Here is a 25,003-nt window from a genome sequence, read left to right as displayed (position 1 = left end):
CCATTTAAGAATATTTAATGTACATTTTAATATCTAAATAATATTTATATATTTGTTCATAATTACATAAAATTGTTTTAATTAAGGAAATATGTTTAAAATTCTGATGCACTGAGATTAATTCAGTTAATTAACTGCCATATCATGCAATTCATACTTATTGACTGCCACGGCCCCGATACGAAGGCAAATACTGCTGTTTATTATTATTATTATTATTATATTGTAAAATAAATGATTTTTATGATGGCAAAACTACATGAAAAATAGACTTTTCCTTGCCATTTTATTGAATAAAACAAGTTAACAGAACAGTTACTGTATTTCAACTACCTACAACTATATTCTTGATTTCTATACGACTGAAACATTTTAAGCCATTGCAGTTAGAGCTGGACCATGTGGATGGAAAAAGGTTTTGAAATGTTTCAAAACTACCTTTCAAAAGCTTTTTTTATCCACAAGGTCCAGCTCTAACATAATACTTTTATGTGGGTCAAACTGAAATCACACATATAAAGGGAATACATCACAGGAGAAGGATGCCTTTCATGTCTAATTCATGGATGCAAGAAAAAGACCAAAGAGCAGTGGAAAGAGATCCAGGAAAAGCCGGAGGAACAGAAAGAAATCAAAGCGTCACGCATCAGGAATCAATCCCATCGCTGGTTGTGTGGAGATTGGCTGAGATTTGTTCTGGACGCTGAGCGTTAATGAAGATAATACATTATACATAGATAAATAAAAGAAAGAAATGACCCAATGTGTGATGTCATTTCCTCCCCAGAAAGGAAAGGTTTGGCTCTTTGGAATAAAATACTACCATACTGCATGCTGCACACTAGATACTGAATACTGCCCACCATTTTCTAAACAATATATATATATATATATATATATATGAGTGTGTGTGTGTGTGTGTGTGTGTGTGTGTGTGTGTGTGTGTGTGTGTGTGTGTGTGTTAATAAACAATTCTAGGCACCAAACAGTATCTACTGAAGGCAGTACACAATAAGACTGAATTTGAAATAGCATGATGGTTTTACCATTTCTGACATATAATAGCAAGCACAGTACGCTATTCTTAATGAAGGCTTTTTCTCTCTTGATTTGTAATAGCCTGATTGCATACCACCGAACACACCACTTTAGCTGCTTTATTTAGCCAATGACCATCAGATATGAATATTTTAATGATTTCATATTTATGACTATTTTGGCATATTTAATTTGCTTGGTCGAGTAAAAACGTCTCAACTGTTGGAAAATAATTTGACAAGAATAAAATGTAAAAAAATATATCACGGTTATCTAAAATATAGAATAAGATAATGGATAATGATATACAGGGTTTTCATAGTTAAATAAGAAAAATTACACACACACATATATATATATATATATATATATATATATATATATATATATATATATATATATATATATATATATATATATATATATATATATATATATATATATATATATATATAAAGAGAACATTTTTCATTTCTGCTAGTTGCCAAGGCAAAATTTCAAATTTTTGTTTATTTCAACTCATTAACTAATAAAAATGGCAAAACAACAAAATGTGTTTGTTTACAAAAAAAAAAAAGAATATTCTGTGCATACCAAAAAATATACTATATTTGCAGGCAATATTCTGTGCACAGATCATGCAGAGAAATCAAACAGCTAATCAAACTTCTGCTTTCTTAAAATACCGCAGAGCTTAATATCACTTCTCACAGTATGTGTTAAACAGCTCACCGGTGTCGGAGCGCTGGATGGGGCAGGGTCTGTCCTGCGGCTGGGGCTCCTTCACCCCGTCCATGGCCATCAGCACACTGGACAGCTCCTGCAGCGGGACGTTCCCCAGCTCAGACGAGAAGGGGCTCGGGGGGTTCTCCAGACACATCAGCCAGCTGGTGTTCCCTGAGAGCAGAGCTAACTCATCACCAAATGCATGCTTTAAACTAATTCAACGAAAGAAATACAAATAGTCTATTATAGAAACGTGTATTATATAATATGTATTTTAAGAAACTACTTCTTTATTCGTATCTTCAGAACATCACATGGTGACATATGACAAATGTTATTAGAGTCACATAAATGCGTTTATTTTATGAAAACCATGGAAAGCAGAAGATGTTATGAATCCACACAAACACATTTTTACAGGAGGATGTGGTCATATTCAGAGCTCCATCTGTCTGCTCACACCTGCAGTTAATATTCCCACGTCACTGTTTAACCAACATCTGCATCAGCATCTGCTCACACACACGACTCCATTACACACACACACTAATGAAAACAGTTCACCTAGCTCATGACTTCAGGCACCAGAGAGACATTAAACAACATAATAATAATAATAACATAAAATTTTTTTATTAACATATATATTAATATATATATATATATATATATATATATATATATATATATATATATATATATATATATATATATATATTTTATTAACTGATTTAATATAACTTGTTTAGTTGCACTATTTTTATCTAGAAGGTACATTTTGGCTCTCTGGAAAGGAATGAAATACTAGCATACTGGATTTTTTTTTTTTTTTACTTATATTATATAATTATATTATATTTTATATACATTTCCAAATGTATATAAATTACAAAAAATATTTTTATTTAAAACCACTGCATACTTTAGTTAATTTAATTAATTTTTTATATGTTTGTCTATATATTATTTAAATGTTTATTTGCACTAATTTATCTTTTATTATTATTATTGACTTTTGAAGAAGTGCGCATATTTAAAAGTCAGCAGGTTTTTGACAAAAATCAAATCTGAAAAGGGCCACTCTTGTTATGTTAAGAGCTTAAAACAACACTGAAAAATCAAGAAGTTAGACGGTTGTAATGAGTGATGTTAATTCCTACCCAGAAAAGAACATTTTAGCTGTTTGGGAGCATAATGCTAAAATGTATTTATTTTTAATCTAATTAAAATAATCTATTTTACTTATTATTTTTTTTCTTATAATATAAACTGAACTGAACTCAGAGAGAGAGCAAAAGAGAGAGATCATAAAAAAAAATATCAAAGCAAATAAAATGCATAAAAGCTGTTGGGAGTGAAGCAAGAGCCCTTTAACACTGACTCATGAAAGAAAGACGTAAAAAGTGACAGACAAACACAGAAGGGAACAAAACCAAAACCGCAATCCTCTGAAATCCTCAGGAATCACGTCGTCATGTTTTATTCTACAAGAAGAAGCATTCAAGGACACGTCCTAATTAAGAAAACAGAAATGCTCCTGAGCTATTCTTCATTTAGAGGCAGATTGAGGAGAAAAGCTGAAGGAAATGGAGCCCGTGGGCACAGCAGGTGTGAGTCAAACTATTATGAAACTTTTAAAATGGCACGGCATCCCCTGCGGGCCGCTTGTGCGCTCATGTGCGTCCCAAACGCCCTTGGAAGGAAGTTAAGATGATTTAATCATAGTGTCGTGCACAAATGTGGCATAGTTGAGAGTGAGTGGGTGATAATTAGAGCTCGGACCAATGTTACGAGGTAAAGCACGCACCTCTGGATATTTTGGTGAAGTGCGTCTGTGGTACCTGAGGGTCTGCGGATGAAGATCTCAGCCCAGCCCTGCGTCAACATGGGCACAAACTCGGCCAGACCGGACATGTCTTTGAGCGGCGCTGAGGACTGGGAGGAGGAGGGGGGCGCAGGGTGCTCGTCCACTCCTCTCTGAGACCCCAGCACCTCCAGAGGGGGTCCCGGCGGGGGCAGAGGGCCACTGTACTCCCCCTCAGGAGACGCCACCAGAGGACTGAGACTCTGAGCCGGACCGGCCCGCAGAGCGTGACCACCTGCACAGAGAACGGGATCATATAATACCCAACTAGATCTCAATATCTTCAGTGTTATTTTATTACATACATATATATTATAATATAAAATATATTTTATGCACAAATGTAAAATATTAAATAAAATTTTTAGCATAGCTTTAGTTTTTATATATATTTTAATGCTTCTTTATTTAGTTTTAAGCATTATAAATCATTAATATCTTCAATTACTTTTCTTTTTAATAATTTTATTTAATAATTTGTTTTTTTTTTGTTAGTTTTTTTGTCTATGAAGTGTTTTCATTCATTTTTATTGCATTTTTAGTTTCAGTTACTTTACCACTTAAGTTAAAAAAGAGAGAAATGTTGTATATTGTTTTATATTATATTATTATATTTCAGATAACATTTATTTTATTATTTCTAGCAATTAAAATGTTTTTATGGTTTTAGTTCATTTTAGTTGTAGTTAACGATAATGACTGCAATCTAATAATTATTTAATAATAAAAAACATTAATTCACAATTAGACTAGGAACATTAAATGTTGATTTCATCCTGAATGCATGAAAGTTTCTTGTTTGATTAACAGATCAGTATTATTTCAGTATTTATATACTATTATTGATTTTATTCATGTTTTGAATTAGCTCCTATTTGTATTTTTCATTTAAATGTTAGTTTAAGTAATTTTGTCGTGTGCTTTTGTCATTTTTATTAGTTTTGTCTGTTTAATTTTAGTATTTCAACAAATGTATTTCTGTTGTTTACTAATTTTCAAATTTAGAAAAGCAAGTTTTTCATTCAAAGTTTTTTAATCTAATATTCATATTTTAATTTAACATACATTATTATATTGTTAATATTTTTATTATTAAAGGAAATCATTTGTAATAGTTTTAATCAAATCCAAACAGCTGAACTCACGCCATCACGTATACATCCTTACACTATGATGTTAAGTCATGTGACACACAAGAACCAATGAGGTTTGATGTCACTGACGTGTCATGTGATTTGAGAGTGAATACACAGTGATTGAACCACTGTTTTGGGGGGTTAATGACTTTTACACAACCTTTTAAAGCTTGAAGACATTTTAAAATATTTGTTTTTCACAAATAAACATCATACAATTTCAGAAGGAACCGAGGGCGAGTGAATGATGACAGAACTGACATTTTGAATGCACCGTCTCTTTAAGATCATCCTTTCATGTATGACCGGACACATATTTACATATCCACATTAAATCTTCAGCGACCTGCTTTCATACAGAAGGCTACACAGTAAAGAAAGAAGTCATGTACAAATAGAAGTCTTTAAAAGCGCAAGAAAAGCTGACGGTCACCTGATACGGAGCGGACGCGGGTGCGAGTGCTGGTGCCGATCTGCTGGCCCGACTGGGACTCCAGTTTCGCAGGAGCCTCTTTCGTCAGTCGGGTGTGTAAGGACGGGTCAGACCTGCAGAAGATTCACATGTGTTTGCCCATGAGTCTGATGAGATCAGTAAAGGCTTTTCCTTTTCCTGTTTGTGTCGAAACGTTCATGAACTATCCCTTTAAAACAGGTTCTGTTCAAGTCATATTTCAGGCTTAGAGTTAGTACTAATACTATGGTAATACCACGCTAAAGTAATAGCCTGAAGCTCACTGGCTGGTGACAAACCTGGTCATTTCTCCTCCTCCAGGTCTCTCGGACAGGTCCAGACCCAGAAGGGCTTGGGGTCGCGACCCACCGCTGGTCGTAATGGTGACTAACTTATTCCCAACCAGCCAAGTCATACTGGGACCGCCGGATAACAGGAACTCTGCAACGGGAGACCTGAGAGAGAGAGTTTATAAAGCCCATTAGTCATCTCTATTTAGTGTCACACGTAGCCACGGGACTCTGGAGATGTTACTGTGAAAAAGATACAAGAAACACATCCATTTCTGACAAGAGTTCGGCTAAATGCAGATGCTAGACTTCCCAAAACAACTGGTCCAATAAGGATATGGATGGATTATTGCAGAGTGAAAAATAAGTTTAAAGTTTGAAGTACAAAAGGTGAAACGATACAGCGTTCAGTGGCATGCGTTCACCATACACCACAGAGATTAAAACCAGGTACTTTTAAAGTTTTGCACACAGACACAGAACAAAAAAAGAGACTACCCAACAGTGCAAACCAACTTGAAATGAAAGAAAGAGACAAAAAGAGAGACAAAAGCAGCTCTGCGTGCATCCTTAATGCATCTGTTCATTTAGCAGACAAAGTAAGTCAGGTGGTAAAACAGCTATTGGTAGACCCTAAAAGACTGCTCAACTTTTGTTGACAAAAAAAGAAAAAAAAGTATATATATATATTAATTAAATATTTATATATATATTAATTAAATATATATATATATATACACACACGGTATATATGTTTCAGTTCTTTTATTATTTTTTATTATAATTTTTTTTTACATGCTAAAAAATTTACACAATTACTCGTTGTTTCAGTTTAAGTAACGCAAATACTATTATTATTTTAAATAACATAAATTACATTTTAAACATCAATTACTAACGTTTCAGTTTAAAGGCAGCTATTATTAATATTTATTTATTTAATTTTAAAATGCACATTAATAAAATAAAACATTTATAAAAATAAAACATTTTAAAAGTTAACAATTACTCATTGTTTCAGTTTAACAAAGGCAATTATTGACTTTTTATTATTTTATTAGAATTTCTAAACATCAATAACTAACTTTGTTTAAAAGCAACTTTTTTATTATTATCATTATTCATTTTATTTTAAAAATACTAATTGTTCCAGCTTAAATGTAAATCAATTTAATGCATTAATACTACTTTATTACATTTTATTTTCATATAAAATATATAAGGTTCATGTCTCCTGATTCAATGCTGTATCTGACATGATAACGAAACATTTTTAAGTTTATCTTCAACTTACGACTTTTCTAATCAAATATTGATATTCAACTGCAACTGTTCATTTGATTAAACTAGGGCTGTGAATTCAAGAGAACTGTAAAGTCTAGTTTTTAGAGAGAACAGGCATCACCTCTTGGGCAGCGCAGAGAAGTTGGAGAAGACGTATCGTGCCATCATGTCCAGACAGGTCTCCGTCAGCTCCAGGTGGACGGTCTTCAGCGCGTCGTCCGCCTGCATCACCGCGTTCTCGTCAGCCGAGCCCAGGCTGCAGGTGGTGCTGGACATCTGCATCCTGCACAGGACGGGGTCAGGGGTCACACACAGGCATCAGGAGAGTGCACAGAGGGCAAAGAGTGCACCACTTGGCTCCGAGGTCAGATTCTGGTACTAGTTCAGTCAGTCAGATTCATTTGATTCTGATTCAGATATTTGACTGTGGGCGGAGCTACACAGTATTTATGCTTGTATGGATTGCAATTGATCAGAGTCTAAATTTGTCACTTGTCACGGCTGGTTAAAACACAGTGTGAAGATTGAGAGGAGAGTGTGTGAGTGTGTTTGTGAAGATGACAGAGTGTCAGCGGGTAATAAATCAGATGCAGATGTTAAATGAAGCTGAAGTGGCCCACCAAAAACAAACATACACACATGCGCTTAACACACAGAATCACACTCCTTAATTAATCAAATTAGAGGTACTATGTGAGTTTTCTTTGCTTAAAGGAATACTTCGCCCAAAAATGACGCACTCTCTAAAATAACTAAAATAAAACTGAAATAAAATAAAATATAAATATTTCTAAATGATAAATAAATATTTAAATAACATTTTAAAGATTAAAATTACAATGAAAACTGTAAATATAAAAAAGCAAAATCAAACAATGAATAGATACTAGTATATAAATAATACTAAAATAACACTTGTGCTATTTTAATTAATTAATTTATTTATTCTTTTTGTTGAATAAAAATAAAAATTGTTAACTGAAATAAAGGTATACAAATATTAGATAAGAAAATGGGAAAAATGAGAAGTGTTGTCTTGACAAAGAACTGAAGCACAGAAATTACAAACTGAAAAAAAAAAAAAACTAAAACAAGTGAAAATCAGTTAAACCAATAAACAAACAATTGGTTAAAAGCAACAGAACATAAAATTATAAATAATTACTATTAAATTTAAACTTAAATGAAAAAATAAAAGCTACGGTACAATATTTCTAAAACGATAATTATATATAAATAGTAATAAAATAATGTTGGAACCTACAGAAATGTAAATAATTATTCACTATAAACCTCGTTCACGTGTTGCATTAGTAGGAATATGCATGAATAAGAATGAACATTTTTGAGTGAAGGATCTGTTTTTAACTAGGTAGGTAGTGACACAAAACTGGGACTGTAATGCTGACAAACCTTGAGCTGTTTAACACACACCCCTAGAAAAGATCAGCTGCCAGCTTGCGATCCACACACACACAAACAAACACACACACACACACACACACACACACACACACACACCTGTGGAGAGCCGTGTGATTATCCAGGTGATGGGATTAATCTAAGACGGGTATCAGCATCCTGCCCTTCTGTAACCACGGCAACAACATCCCCAGTGAAATCAAGCAAGCCCACATCATCTCCATACAGTCAGATGACACACACACAAAACCCAAGTCAACACACACCGCTGCTGAGCCAAAGTGTTTCTGACGACTACATCGACTCGCTGACCCTGACGAACAGGCACAGGTGAACAACTCATTAACACGACACACACAAGAAAGGCCACAGTCCTTGAGAGAGCACGCACGCATGTGTTTGTGCCAAACAGTGTTACTGAGGAGTAACATTTTTACTTGCTGGATAAAAAATATCAGAAATTTCCCTTAAAGCTCTTATAGCCCCTTTCACACTGCCATTCCAGCAAATACAGGGGTAAAATGTTCCTGTAATTGTTCCCTGGTCGCTAGATTTGGCACTTTCACACTGCCAGTGATAGGGGTGCTCCGATCACGATCGGCCGATCGTTATGCGCATCTCGTCAGTAAAGCCGGTTCTCTAATCAGCGGTTAATTCCATCAGGTGCGTGATTTCACATAGAGCAGCTGTTACTACACAGAGCCGTTGTTAATAGAGAAGATGCGGCAATAAACGCTGAAAATTAACGTGATTTGCGCATCTTCTCTATTAACAACGGCTCTGTGTAGTAACAGCTGCTCTATGTGAAATCACGCACCTGACGGAATTAACCGCTGATTAGAGAACCGGCTTTACTGACGAGATGCGCATTAACGATCGGCCGATCGTGATCGGAGAACCCTTGAAGATCCCATAACGACACGTGACATCAGCGCTTGACGTGTAATGTACGAGTCGACAACACTTGGCACGTTATACTTTAACTGAAGCAAGCAAACGATCTCGGCGTCAGCGCGGAAAGTGAGGAACTAACTGATCTCTGCTTCATTACAGTTTGCACATATGTTCTCGTCACGAATGTTGATCTTCCTTCAAAACAGCCGGTAAAAGATTTGCGCGATAACGCACGTCATCACTTCGATACGGAATTAGATCTGGCTTTTGTTCACACAGCGCTCGTTCCGGATCGATTACCGCAATGTTACTAGGTCCCCGACCCGGGTTCAATTCGGTAATCAATTCCGGGACGTGGTTGCTTTCACACAGAAGGCGACCAGGCAATGTTACGGGAATATTGCGGGTCCGACGTGCAGTGTGAAAGGGGCTTATGTGTGATGAAATGCATTAGGAGAAATCCAGACGGACAATGAAGCAGAACTACTCAGCAGTTTTTTTTCTGAACACTACACAACAAAAAAACACGTCAATTTCAAAATAATAATAATAAAAAAAAACATGAAAACAATATATAAATACAGCTGTAAGCAGCGATGACGGGCCCAAGCCACCGGTGAAATCAGGAAAACGGTGCACAGTGGGCACATGCATTTACAGTAACATCTGGTATTAAGGTTACAGCAATGAAAGGGTTACACTATCACATCAAGAGTGTGAAACACACACATAAACAAAGGGAACAGTATATAAAACTTTGGTAACACTCAACAATAAGGTTTCATTTGTTAACATTAACTATATTAGTAAACATGAAAATATTTATATAGCATTTATTAATCTTAGATTTTTTATTTAATTTTTTTAGATTAACAAACATTAACAGAGATTAATAAATGCTGGAAAAATATTTTGCATCCCTAATGCCCTGTAGTCATGTTGACCGAGTTTTGTGGCGTAGATCGGACGAAAACCCTAGGAGAAGTACTGCAAATCCACAGCAGGCACGTTTCACAAAACCCTGAATAGCCGACTTCCTGTTTGGAGGAGCGCTGGCTGTTACCACACACGTTGTTCAGCCTGATGAGCTCTATCTGTGGAGGAATTTTGGTGACTGTAGGCCAAATGGTCAGTGCTAAACAGCCCCTCAAAAATACTTTAAGGATTAAATTAGCTCACTAAAAACCATCCAGAACCTCATCATACCTAGCAACACATTAGCAGCCACCCTGAATCATGATGACAATTACACGTCTAGCACCGCGCTTCTAGAGCTGAGGTCTGAAAAAGCCAAACTACACGAGCATTTCATCAACAAAAGGCCATTTTCATTTCATCTCAACGGGGAACAAGGGATGAACGTGGAGGATATGTGGGCGTTAGAGATGAGGAACACGCAGACAAGTGTCAGTGTGACCCACGTCATCCGACGCTTCATAAACCATCACAATAAAAACTATATTCTGTCTTCATAACAACTCACAAGCAGCGACACAGGATTGAGTCTGGCCTTTCTCTCCCTGTCACTCCACTAAAACTACTTCCAATTTTATAAGGAAAAGGAGATTCAGGAGATTTCACAGTAACACTACAATTTAAATAAATACGGGAAAGTAATACTTTTAAGGTGATAGACATTTCATTTATCACAGCCTTTTTAACATGAGACTAGTGTGACAGAATCACTTACTTTGCTTTTGTAAAAATGTTTTAAAAAATTAATAAAATTCAAGGCAAATTTGAAGCAGCACAATGCATTTAAACCTCAAAAGTGAATGAACCCTGTGCACTTCCACTGAGAGTGTGTTACTGTAAACACAGCCAGGTAAAAGGGTCAGAGTTATTTTCTGTAGTAATTGACAAACACTGTTGATAGAGATTAGCTCAATCTGAAGCATTCCTTCAGCTGCTTTGCTCGAGGGCACAATTGACTTTTTCCTCACCGGAATCGATCCAACAACCTTCTGGTTAACCGACCTGAGCCTCAACCACCACATCAAACCAAATCACACTAGCAACAGGGCCATTCAGCACATAAACACACACACAACCAACTCACGCAGACAGGAGAGTCCCAGTTTGTGTCTTTACATGTGATCATTGAGCAACTCTTCAGCTGAAGTGGACGCCTCAAATTCTGCATTTGCACTTTAAATGCATACAATTTCTAATATTTAAATCAAACCAAGAATCTGTAATGTTTTTCCAATGTCCATAAAGTCTCTGAATCCTGGGCGTCCATTACAGCTGAGCATAATACTAAACCCTTTTATAAAAATTATGGTATCCTCTTAACAATTTATAGCACTGCTGTGTCACAGAGAAAACATTTCACTGTCCACCTGCTCTTCACATGCACATCAAGCCCTCAATCATCTCTGTTTGTCGCTGTCGGATGATTGTTGATGTCTTTGTCCATGTAATTTTACTCTATTAATACATTAAGCGATGACAGAGCTGAATATACATGCGTGGAATAGTGACTGCAGTACAAATCTTCACCCGATAGCAATTAGTGTTTGATTTTTTCAGAGAAGGTAATGAAAAAGTTTAACTTTTTATGAGTTGATCTTATTAAAAACGCAAAACTAAAGCCGTATATTTCCTTCATATTGACTTTCAGAACAGGAAGAGTCAAATTGCTTGTGATTTAAGTAAAGTTAGACATTATAAGCTCACTTTTACAGCCAGTGTCGACCAAGAATGCAATTACATCATAACGGGCAACCTTGAAATTACCCAAATTAGAGCCCTTGGCACAGAAATACTTTAGGTAATTAGTAACCCAATGGCAAGGTAATCTGAAAAGATACTAGATAATAAAACAAATATGCTGGATGAAGTCCCTGTGTTTGCTAATAACAGATGCTCTATTCATTAACGTCCTGTAACTTGGAGGCGCTGGACTGATTAATAGGTTTTATGGTAATTAGATGCACTGGGTTAATAAAACACAGACATTCGAAGGCAAATATTACTCGAAATGTCTCTCCATCTGCCAGGATGCAGCAGTCAATTGTTTGATGCTAGGCTATCCTCTGCTGGTTGTAAGCGGTGCTGCAATATGCTAATGAGTTCAGTAGCAGAAGCACGTGGTGCTTAGACTTCACATTTAAATATATGTAATTGAAAACAAAACTGTGAGGGAAAGTTTTTTTTGCATGGAAAACAACACATTGTGTTTTTTCATATGGGAAAAGTGTAACTGTTTCATACAAGAAAGGAATTTATGTTTTTATTGGGTAGAAAACAAACCATGGAGGGACAGCATTTGAAGAGGGTGTCAGTGAAACATTTCCAGCATGTTTGCAGCTTATTATTGCGCAACTTTTTGTTCATGATTCAAAACGCAGTATGATAAACATGAATGAATACTGTACCTGGATCATGTGTAAAGAATGTGTGAATATGATGTGAATAAAACAGGCCCAGACAGGCAGCAAGCTGAGCAAGTGGAGTGCGCCCCCAGTGACTGGGAGCTGAAATTCAACAAACACCAAAGACACAGAAGCTACTTTCGCATACTTTCAAATGTGCATGCTTTCTGTGTGCAGTACAGAACCCCTAAAGAGACATGGAGATGTTGAAAAGATGGGATGGGATACATATTAATGCAATTTTTGAGAATGTAAAGTTTCTTGAGGGTACACTAAAGTTTTGCAAGACAATGCAAAATCATTTAAATATAGCGCAGTTTCTTAGGGGAACGCAAACATTTGCAAGATAAAGTTTTGCATGTGAAGGAAATGTTTCTCTCGCAGAAGTATTTTGTTTCCCCAAGAAACTTTGTTTGCTCGCAAAAGTGCAGAAATATAATTTCTCCTCCCAACTCATTATTTAATTGCAAACATTTTATGAGCAATTCTTTTCTTTTTTTTAGATAACGCAACTGTTGTTACCAAAGAGTTAAAAAGTTTTGCAAGCAAATGCAAAGTTTCTTGGAGGAAATAAAGTTTTGCCCGAAAACGCAAAAGCACTGAAATAAAACGCAAAGTTTCTTAGACACAAAAGTTTTAATGGCGAACACAAAAGCATAAAAAAAATTTCAATCAATTTTCCATTTTTTTTTTCAATCGCCATGTCCCTTTAGGGGCTCTGTAGTAAAGCAATTTGTTCGCTGGAAAAAACACACCACACACAATAAGCATGGTAAAAGCAAATAAAAAACGGGGTTAAGCTGAAATCAAAACAGATGCTCACAAGGCTCGGCGCATGCATCAACATTACCATCAATGAAACGCAAGAAAATGACAAAACCCTCCTCCAGCATGCACCCTTTCCAGCCCAATCAGAATCACCCTAAACCAGATGTCCACGCCCACCCCGCATCGCCAAGACAATGCCCCGCCCCGAATGCCCAAGCCCCGCCCACCGACCCTGCATACAGAAAAGGAAAGCAGGGATATCAATCGGCTGTTGATGTTTGAGGTGACCAAAAATGCTCTACCTGCGCACCGCATGCTCGGACACACTGATGCTTCGGGAGCGGAAGGCGTCCATGGCCGACAGATCTTTCAGGTCTCTAACGGGAGAGTTTGCGCTGGGGCCTTGCTTCGCCACTTTGGTCATCCGCAAACTGCCCCGAGGGCAAACGAGGTCAGGTGTGCGTCAGCATAACGTCGTGACCAGAGAGGGTTGGGGAGAATTTGGGGCATTTTAACCATGTTGGCATGGGTGGATGGGGGAGTGCGATTGGTTGTGGAGTGTCACGAAAGGGGCCAGCGACCAATCCCAGGTGTCGGCAACCCCCCCAAACCACGCCCACCACGCATGGCCCAATCAGAGGAGGGGGGAGGGGTCAAATAAGGATGTGAAAGGAAAACAAAGTAACTTGGTCAGCAGTGCACACCGAGAACCAGAAAACAGGGATGACACTTAAAAACAAAAGATAAAGGAGGAAACAGAAACTGGAAGGAGAAACAGCATAAAAAAGATCAAAAGAGACACAACAAGGCATAAAGTAAGCAATATACTGTCAGCATTCTACCAAAGGAATGAAAGAGGAGAAAATAAATGAAAAACTCATCAGAGATCACAAACAAACTGGTTCAGGGAAGAAAAAAAGCATTCAGACACTGCTATGATCATTATACTGGAAGTGAATAGCAATAGGAAATGAGTGATATGATCATGTGAATATGGGTGATTTAATACAGCAAAATTAAACATGAATGACTGGATGAGGTGAAACTAGAAACTGGAACAGAGAATATAAAGCGTGGAAAACAAGAAAATCTAAATATGAACCATGTTTATATACACATCAGATTAATATTGGTTTTCTGGTGAAGACTTGATCCTGAAATTAGCATTACCTTGCCAGCCTCTGACCTAAAATATTATTTTATGATTAATAATTTAACAAAACACATTAGCATTTTCACTCTTCTGATGTTGGTTAAATGGTTGCATGGCATACAGGTAAACTAATAAAATATTGTTTTATTTAAAAAAGATATTTTATATAACATTATGCAATTATAAGCTTTCTTATCAACCTGTGAACCAGTACGTCAGTATTCAGTTAATTAATTCATTTAAACAGAGAGTCTAAAGTTGATTTGTATCACTACATTTTCATAAATGTCTGAATATTGTTGTGCATGTAAATGGCGGATCTTTCTCTTTTTCAGGCTTTTTTTCATCTAAAGCTTCAGTCTGGATGACAGGACAAGCCACAGAAACTAAAGCTGAATACAGAATCAGGACAATCAGATTAGATGGCTTTGTGCCTCTGGACATAGCTGATAATGGACTGTATTAGTGATATGCCTGGAAAAACATCCATGGTGTTGCTATAATTGCAATGCATTCTGTGCTGCACCAGGTGTGCTGGTTAAAATGGTTCAGTAAGAAGTTACCATGGAAATTTCCTGGATTATGGGATAGTGGCTGTTTTCACGCCTAGTACATAAAGTCAAATGCAGAAAAGTGGAACCAGAGAATGAATGAAGTAGAAAAAAGGGCTTATAATAAGAAATAAATGGGAAATAATAGGGAACAGGAAATAAATCAAATCCAGATGTTAGTAGGCAGGACTATGGTCCCTTTCTTAGACATTATATTACTAGTTATTTGGACTATTACAGGATGGGACACTGACTCATTATTACATATCAAGCCAAGTTTTAGAGATGTGTGTACTGTTTGTATTCAGGTGTTTCTTCAACTATGGGAATATTTTAAACTTTAAACACTAATAACTATAAGGTTTAACTACTGATAAACACACTGCTTTCATGAACCCTCACGAACATTTACACCACAGCGTCATTCCCATCACATCTCAAATCATAATTCATCATAATTCTGTGGAGGAAATTAGATGTTTCATTTTATTTATTTTTTTTAATAAAATTACCAAAAAAAACATAGTGAGCATTTTACGCATACTTAACATGTTCAGACTGTCAATATTACAGTTTTATCAAAAATGCACAAAAAAAGTGTTTTAAAATATATAAAAATATATTTATAAATATACTGCTTTCACAAAATAAATATTATAATATCGACTAATGACCAATATCTTCTTCAATCAGTCTTTTGAAACATGCAATAATTTTTTTTTATTAAACTTAAGAACATAAAACTATAAAAGGAATTTAAAATGTCTTTCTTTAAAAAATCTCCAATCTCCAAAGTTTTAATGTGACGTTCATACAGCAAAAAAGTCCAAATCTGTAAGTCTGAATAAAAATCAATCGCTGGGACCTAAAGTGGCCGTAGTTGAAGAAACAGTCTTTCATCAATGAACTGTTAATGGTTTGGATGTGAGAAACAGTCACCACTGAGACAGATGATGAGAGAAAGAGAAATAAATGAGACCGATAAGACAGAAATAAGCAAAAGAGACGTCCCACAGTCAAACTAGCATCTGTGAGTTGATGTTCTGACATAATCAGACACATGAAGCCAGAAATCACCACACTACCAACAAAAATAAATAAATGAACCAACGATTGGTGCCTGAATGACAATCATGTTTTGAGTTGTTTCTACAGCAAAACCTAGCATGAGTCACACAATGATCCGGCCCTGTGTGTGTGTGTGTGTGTGTGTGTGTGTGTGTGTGTGTGTACCTCTTGGGCCTCTCGTTCAGGCTGGTGCTGCGCGCTCTGAAGCTGCTCTGCTCGTGAGTGTCATCGAACGGCAGAAGAGCGTTTGAACGGAGACCCTAATCACACATAAAAACACACTCACGTCAAGAACAACCGATCAGCCAGTCTGTAAACACACGAGCCCAACAATCCCATCATCCACCTTGGTGATGTACTGAACGAAGTCTTTCCTGAAGGGCAGTCTGCAGCGTATGAACCACATGGCGATCACATGATGGGCGAGAGACACTATGTACTGATTAAACCTACAGAGAACGAGGAAAAACAAGAACACACATCATTTGAAATCATTTGACTCAATATACAAGTCTCATAGGCTCACAATGTGAATATATTGTAAAATGTAATTTATTCGTGTGACGTGAAGCTGAATTTTCATCATCATTGCTCCAGTCTTCAGTGTCACATGATCCTTCAGAAATTATTCTGATTATGCTAATGTGAGAAACATTTATTATATCAATGTTAAAATCAGCTGTGCTGCTTCATCCTTTTGTGGAAACTTTTTGATAAATTCCTTAACGAACAGAAAGTAAAAAAAAAAAATTGCCTTTATTTGAAATATAAATCTATTGTAACATTACAAATGAATCTCAAGTAGTCAAATATCTAATTAAGAAAAAACTGTGTGTGTGTGTGTGTGTGACCATACTCACTTTGAGGGGTTGGTGTATGGCAATGATATAGCAAACACGCTAACATACTGCTCAGCTACGAAGTTAGCATACAGATGTGGGAGCCGCACTAATGCTGAGAGAGAGACGAGACAAAGCATCAGTTCTTGAGCTGTGTTTGATGCACAGGTGTCATAATGCTGTGGTGGTATCCTGAATGTAGAATGTGTGCTATAGAGTCTGGGAACATGATGTCAGCAACGCAATGCATTCTGGGACTTTAGGACACGGACACTGCTGTATGTATTGTATTGGATTGATAATAGACTGTTTTGTTTGCTCTTTACAGCTAAAAAATAAGTTACAATGGTAAAACCTTGTTGTGTAATTAACTGCCATACTCTTACTCATGACCGGCATGGAAAAATAATTTGAATGGAGTGCGATTTTTCAGCTTTCCCGCTGGAAAACCGCACCTTGATCTCAGGTCTCCGAGTTAACAAAGCGGCGTCACATAGCTTGGTTAACAGCAGTAAGAAGGAAAAGAAGGATTGTCCCTTTGGTCTGATATATACACACGTATGTATGTGCATTTATATAAATATAAATATACAGAAATGTACGTTATATAAACAACTTTTTTTTGGATGTGATTAATCGATTTGACAGACTTAACGTTACATTAAATGCTACCTATGCATGAACCACATCTCCTGCATTATAGGTGTTATATTGCATACCACCTGTTACAGTAATAAACGGCAAAATTGATCAATTCTGTATCTCTTTATTTGTGCATCATAACGCACTGAGGTTAATTTGTACAGTTTACAATAACGCATATTAAAAAGTAAAGGGGCCGTGTAACTCGCTCGTTGATGCGGAAAATGTGTAGTTTCTGCACCAATCCATTTGTAAATTGCAGGTGAGACTCGAGAGATTTATCCTTTTTAAACTGATCAGAGGTGTACGCTCTGACACTACAAACAAGGTAAGAAAACACATTGGGGAAGGTTACGAGCGACAGCCCTTTAAGATCATCCGAACACTCTTTGTGTTCGTGCAGATTGAGTTCGTTGATTGTCTTGATTTTTTTCGAAATACCGCATCTTTGCTTCCTTGTTGAGTTTTTCTTTATATGTAATCTTACATTTGATCTGTATGTCATGTCACTTTCACTTTCACTTTTACTGATAAGCGTGTCCACAAAAATGGCCGCGACTACCCAGAATGCAATGCGCGGTGACGTAGTTTCCCAAGCTCTATATTCTGATTAGTCGGAGTGAGAGAGGCTAGCTCTGATTGGTCAGAGTGAGAGAGGCCGGCTCTGATTGGTCAGAGTGAGAGAGGCCGGCTCTGATTGGTCAGAGTGAGAGAGGCCGGCTCTGATAGGTCAGAGTGAGAAAGGCCGGCTCTGATTGGTCAGAGTGAGCGAGGCCGGCTCTGATAGGTCAGAGTGAGAGAGTGGGCGGGCTTGCACTCACTGGACAGGAACTCCAGCATGGGCGAGGCCATGGCCACGGTGGCTGAGATGTGCGTGAGCTTGACGATGAGGGCAGGCAGGAGCTTGATCATGATGTCGGGCATCTCTACGGTGCACATGGTCAGAGCCACCACACACTGCTTAGCACAGCGATAGATCAGCCCCTTCTCCAAACACTGCACCAGCTCCCTCTGAGACAGCAGCAGAACACACACACACACACACACACACACATACATTTACCCACAGTAAGGACTGGCAACTCTCACCACCCAGACCTGTCTGCTCAGACATCTGCCTACAGAATAATAAACTAATAATACAGTTATAATAAATACATTAAAATAAATAAGTAATACATTTAGGTAAATGTTTTCTTACATAAAATGTAATAAATATCTTTAATAATACACTTTAATTTAAATGAAGCTGTTCCCCCTATGCTGTTCTTTGGCCAGCGAGGCCCAGGTGTCGGTGTCACCTGTCGGGACTGCTCCAGGTGGCTGTGGTACGAGGTGAGGGCGGTGAGAACAGGAACCACAGCGAGCTGAACATCAGTGAGGGAGAATCCATCAGGAGTCTTCTTCAGTCGCTCCGATATCAGACGGTCGCTCACCTGCACACACACACACACACACATTAGAGCCTACCCCGTTTCTGTTTTCTAAGTGTGTAGAGTTTGTTACCGTTGAGCAGAGGGTCGAGCATAGATGATCAATTTTGCAGGGTGACGTCAGGATCAAGACTTTGTACTGGATGGTGATGGACATCTTATCCAGAACCAGCTTCAGCACCTTCCAGTCAGTCTCCTGCAAACCACACAAAGAGCTTGTGTTTTACCACACAAACAGATTGTGTTGCACTTAAACTATATGTTCAAGGAATGCTAAAACACAGGGTAATGTGTAAACAAATGATTACAGCACCACGATATCATCAATATGCCATGGTGTTGTCAGAGTAATGTTAAAGGGAAGAGCTGTGTGTGTGAATGTGTACCATCTTCAGGCACTGTAGCAGCACGCTGAAGGCCAGGCTGTAGGGCAGATAGGCCGTGCGTATGGAGGAGGGCGGAGCCGCCGGTGTCGGACTTCCTGTCGGCGGAGACACACTTCCTGTCGTCTTTTTCTCAGCCACTCTTTTCTCCGACTCTCTGAAACCAGACATTTGAGATTTAGTCAGTCTGCATGCTCTCCTTGATAACTTATACTTCATTTTGGTAACAGATGTAAATAAATGTATACAGTTCAATTTAATAAAACACAATAATTTAAAAATAAATGTAAATATATTTATACTTTCTTAACATTTTCTAATAAATATAATCAATCTGAACATTAAGCTTTATTTATTTTTAATAATATAATATTTTATTTTGTTTAAATAATAAATTGAATTAAATGTATACATCATTTAAATGATGAAATATTTTGTTTAAATTTATTAAATAAAATTTCGTCAACCTGAATATCCCCCTTAATAATTTATACATAACTTAAATTTATTTCTTATATATATTTATACATAACTTAAATTTATATATAAATAATTTATTTAAATTTAATAACACATAATAATTTACATAATTACATTTTATTGAAACTAAATTCAATTGAACGTTTACTTCTCATTTAATAACAATGAAAATGCATTTAAAGCTTTTTAAACGCAATGATACATTTAAATTCTATTTAAATAAAGAAAGATTAAAGGAAGCATACATTTAATACATTTATACACATGAATAGTACATTAAATTAAAACACGCATTTTAGATTAATTTAAATGGAATACCACAGTCAATCTGAATATCTTAATCATTTATACTTTAATTAATAGATAATAATTGTAAATACTTTCACACTTTATTAAAACCTAAAACATTTTCAGTTAAAACTATTTAATAAATCTAAATATATTTATACTCTGAAACTGATATCCTTTAGCATCCTCCTTAATAAATGCATGTGAGAAAACAGCACCAAACATACGCTGGTGTTCTTACCCGTCGTCACAGTGACAGTATGGGCTGAACCTCAGGACCCCATCTTTATTGGGGACACCCAGATGATGAAGAGAGTCTGCCCTCATCATCAGTAAGAAATCAAAGACCTGACACACAAACAGAGGGAAGTCCAGGTGATCTGAGAAGGTTACTGAGGTCTAGTGTGCTGCTGACCGGGAGTCTGACCTGGAGGCGTATGGAGCTCCCGATGGCACTGAAGTATCTGTTCTTGTAGTGAAGCTGCAGATGAGAGATCAGCAGCTCGTACACGCGGCTGGCGTGACTGGCCGGCAGACTGTACAGTTTACTCTGAGAACACACACACACAGCGTCACTGGAGCGGACACTGAGAAAGATCACCATCACACTGATGAGTGCAGGTGTTGTCGTACCTGAAGGATGTCCAGCAGACCCAGTACAGCGGTGCGGACGTCCTCCATGGGAGACTCCACTGACATCTCTCTCTCTCCCTCCAGAGAACACGTTAACGGACGACTAGCGACCTGCAGGAGCACAGGAGCACACAAAGCAAGTCTCATTCACATATATACTACGATGGAAACACATTTAATGAATGAACCAATGGATGCACATTTAAACTGTCATGTGACTGAATCATTTGCTCTTAGAGAAAAGGCCTCTGCTGCAGATTGCTAGAAAACACTGCTACTCTGTTAAACAGTTAATAAATTCATACTTCATTTAAATGCATTCATATACCTCATTTAAATTCAATAGATATATATTTATTAGTGCTGTCAAATGATTAATAATTTTGTTTATGTAATATATGTGTGTGTAGTACTGTGTATATTATGTGTATATCATGTACATATAGATACACACACATACAGTATATATATTTTGAAAATATTTGTTTATTTATATTCTTATATATATTTAATATATAAACATAATATATTTTCTTAAATATATACATGTGTGTTTGTATTTATATATACATAATAAATATATACAGTACTATACACACATATATTATGTGAAGAAAAAATTATTTTAGATGTGATTAATCATTTGACAGCACTAATATTTATATAAACATAAACATATCTTTAATAATACATCTAAAATCAAACAATATTTCATTTGAATGCACTAATAAATCTAAATAAATCAATGCTTATATTAAGTATTGATGAAGTTGTACTTAATTTTAATACTTTGTGCATAAAAAGTATAATTATATTAATTTAAAATGTAATAATAAATGCAAATAAATCTATGCTTGATTGAAATGGAATACATTAAAATAAAGTTAGACTTAATTTAAATGTAATATTAAATTAAAATATATCCACTGTAATAATATGTTTTAATAAAACATTTAAATAAGGGTAAACTCATTTATCACAATAAAAAACTACATCACAATGGCTTCCACATTGGCTTCAACTTCCATTTCTATTTTTATTCTGCACCAGTTTCCCAGGAAGTGACTGAATTCACAAACCCTGTATTGTATAAACTGAATCTGCAGCTTGGATGAAAGAGTTAATGACCCACGTCTCTGTGGCTATTGACAATAAAAGTGAGATGCAGCCAATGGAAAAAGTACTGAATGATTTATATCTCATCCTATAATCTAAACACTTGGTATTGATTTGGCCAACCCTGAACTATTTCACGTGTCAGCCACAGAACTACTTGTCCTTAACCATGCAAACATTCTATTTTTTAAATTTTAAATGTCAACTGAAGAGAGTGGAATGCTTCCGTTAGTGACATCATCGGCGCAGCACCTTCTCGATGATGTCGAGCAGACTGCTGAAGTGATGCGTGCTGCAGCCCTCGGCCAGATCCACCAGCAGCTGCGTGGCCTGTTTCCTGACGGACAGATCTCGATCTTCAGCGATCTGACCCAGCTGAGGAATCACCACCACCTCGATCAGCTCCTCCTGGTCACGGAGAACACACACATTCAGGAACACCAACGGGGAGCTCACGCACATTTGGTGTAGGACTGACCTCATAGAGCTGGCGGTTTGTGCTGAGCACGAAAGACAGGATGTCCAGGACCTTGATCCTGATCACAGTCCGGCTCTCGTTCCTGACACACACGAGAGAGAGAGAGAGAGAGAGAGAGAGAGAGAGAGAGATGTCATGCCCAGGGTTTGGTTTAAGTGTGACTTGTGATGAAGTGATGAAGTGATGAATAACCGGACCTGAAGAACTTCTCCATGAGTTTGAGCAGGTTCTGCAGCCATCCGTCTTTGGCCGGCTGGATGGACTGAGCTCGGTAGGAGATCAGCGTCAGCACAGACGCATCCTACAGGACAGATCACACCCAAATAATACAATTCACTTAAATACATACATCCTTTTTTAACACTGGATAATACATTTAGTGAATGTGGATCTCCTCATTCAGTTATACTTAAAATCATTGTTATTATAAATGTAAATAAATATATAATTCATTTAAATGTAATAATATCTTTTAATTTTAATTAAATGTTGTGAGTTTAAATACGTATACTTTCTTTAAAATTAAATAAATTCAGTCAATCAAATTTTATTTTATTATAATAATGAATTGAAAAGTACACTTCAATTGAAGTCATAATACTGTACATTTGGATTCAAATTTAATCATACATTTAAATAAATTTATATTTTCTACCTGAATTTCCTCTAATTTATACTTAATTCAATTTTAATAATGAATTTAAATAAATTAAAAAACTAATTATTTTAATCTTTAATTTCAAAATAAATGTAAACACATTTAAACTCTATAAACATAATAAATTTAGTCAATCTTAATTTATACATAATTTAATTTTAATAATGAATTTTAATAAATCTATACTTGATTTCAATTTAATAATACATTTTAATTTTGTTTAAATTTAACAATACATATCTGAATATCCTCCTTAAATAAACAACAAATTTAGCCTGAATATAATCCTTAATTTATACTTAATAAAAATGTTATAATAAATTCAAATAAATATATATGTAATTAAAATGCAAAAATACATTTTAATGTTTAATAATAGATTTAAATGAATGAATGGATTGAACGGCTTCAGAAGAGGACAGACTCACGGGGCGTTTATCAGCACACTTCTCCACCAGACTGAAGAGCGTCTGTGAGGATCCGAGGAAGTCGTTCTGCTCGTACAGCTCCTCCACGGTGCTCAGTAACTCATAAACTATCACCTTCAGATCAGGGCTGCCCATCGTCTGCACACACCACATGCACGAAGAGCGTCAGGAGATAAACACCTACCGGACATCTCAGTGTGTGTGTGTGTGTGTGTGTGTGTGTGCCTGTATCTGCTGCAGGAGTCTCTCTACGATGGACAGCAGGACGTCCCACGTCACGACCTGCAGCTCGCGGCCGTACTTCTTGATGAGTCGTGAGATCGACAGCACGATCTCGTAGGACACCACCTCATTAGCACAGCTCATGGCCTGGGCACAGGGGTCAGAGGTCAAACACTGGCAGGTCTCGTGAGGTATATGAAAACACAGACTGGAGGCAGATGTGCAGACACCTTGTAGAAGGAGGGCAGGACCAGAGTGGGCGTGATTTTGAGGTCAGGAAGTCTGTGAGCGCCCCACAGCGCCATCCCAACAAAAAACACAGCACCCCTGAGAAGAGCGGCGTCCTCACTGTACACGCTACACACACACACACACACACACACACACACACTTCTGAGATCAACAGAACAGATAACTTTACAACAATTTAACAGTTCATAACAACACTTATGATATTTCACAACTCTTAATCTCAAACAAAAGCAAAAAATTGTTTTTGAAAATCTGCCTTTAAAAGATTAAATATTAATTGAAATATAAACATATTAATAACATATTAATAAATGTTTATTACATTACAAAAAAACTATATCATTGTCATTATATATATATATATATATATATATATATATATATATATATATATATATATATATATATATATATATACACACACACACACACACACACACACACATTAATAAATACATTAATATATTAATAATAAAATAATTATTATGAAGGCATTAATAGTAGTAGTATCGATAATAACTTCAGTTATATAAAGCAAAAAATTGCTTTTGAAAATCTGCCTTTTTAAAATATTAAAAAAACCATTATTTTTTCTTTATCAAGTATAGTAGTTGTTGTTGTTATTATTATTATTATTAATGTTGTTGTTGTTATTATTATTATTATTATTATTAATGTTGTTGTTGTTGTTGTTATTATTATGAAGAAGAATTTCAAAATAACATATATTTGATGTATTTATAAATGTGTATATTTAAGATAATACTAAATGTATTTATGAATATATATATGTGTGTGTGTTGTTATTATTATTAACAACAGTAATTTTTTTTATATAAGGCATTTCTAAGTAGTTATTCAAATTAAAGAACAAAATGAACAAATAAGAAATATAGATAATAATTTAACTGCTAAAATTACTGTATTAAACAAAAAGCATTATTTATCTAATAAACATTATTTATTAGACTAAACTAAACTTACTAACTAAACCAGGAAAGTAAATAATGTATTTTATTATAGCTCAGTGATCTGTCAGGAATGTAATGTAATGTTCAGAATAGTTTCAGATCTAAACGGACTTGTCTGTGTGAGTGAGTACCTCTCCTCCATGATCCGGCACATGGTG

General features: G+C 36.2%; 1 protein-coding gene across 22 annotated transcripts in view; it reads right to left on the bottom strand.

Moving 5' to 3' along the window:
* Nucleotides 1–1,770: 1,770 nt before the first annotated feature.
* The window catches only part of LOC127957193 (tuberin), a gene marked incomplete at both ends in the record, with an annotated part of 136,967 nt that continues 113,734 nt past the window's right edge, over nucleotides 1,771–25,003 (bottom strand). For 2 of the 22 annotated variants that reach the window (XM_052555600.1, XM_052555620.1), the window contains 5 exon segments: nucleotides 1,771–1,935; nucleotides 3,606–3,863; nucleotides 5,198–5,310; nucleotides 5,515–5,670; nucleotides 6,911–7,072. In XM_052555600.1, coding sequence (XP_052411560.1) covers nucleotides 1,771–1,935; nucleotides 3,606–3,863; nucleotides 5,198–5,310; nucleotides 5,515–5,670; nucleotides 6,911–7,072 — 854 coding nt within the window. 22 annotated transcript variants of the gene reach the window in all.

Source organism: Carassius gibelio, chromosome B5, assembly GCF_023724105.1.
Source record: "Carassius gibelio isolate Cgi1373 ecotype wild population from Czech Republic chromosome B5, carGib1.2-hapl.c, whole genome shotgun sequence".
In the NCBI taxonomy this organism is placed as follows: domain Eukaryota; kingdom Metazoa; phylum Chordata; class Actinopteri; order Cypriniformes; family Cyprinidae; genus Carassius; species Carassius gibelio.
Note: the sequence above shows the minus strand (reverse complement) of the source record. Positions and strands in the feature narration are given on the sequence as shown.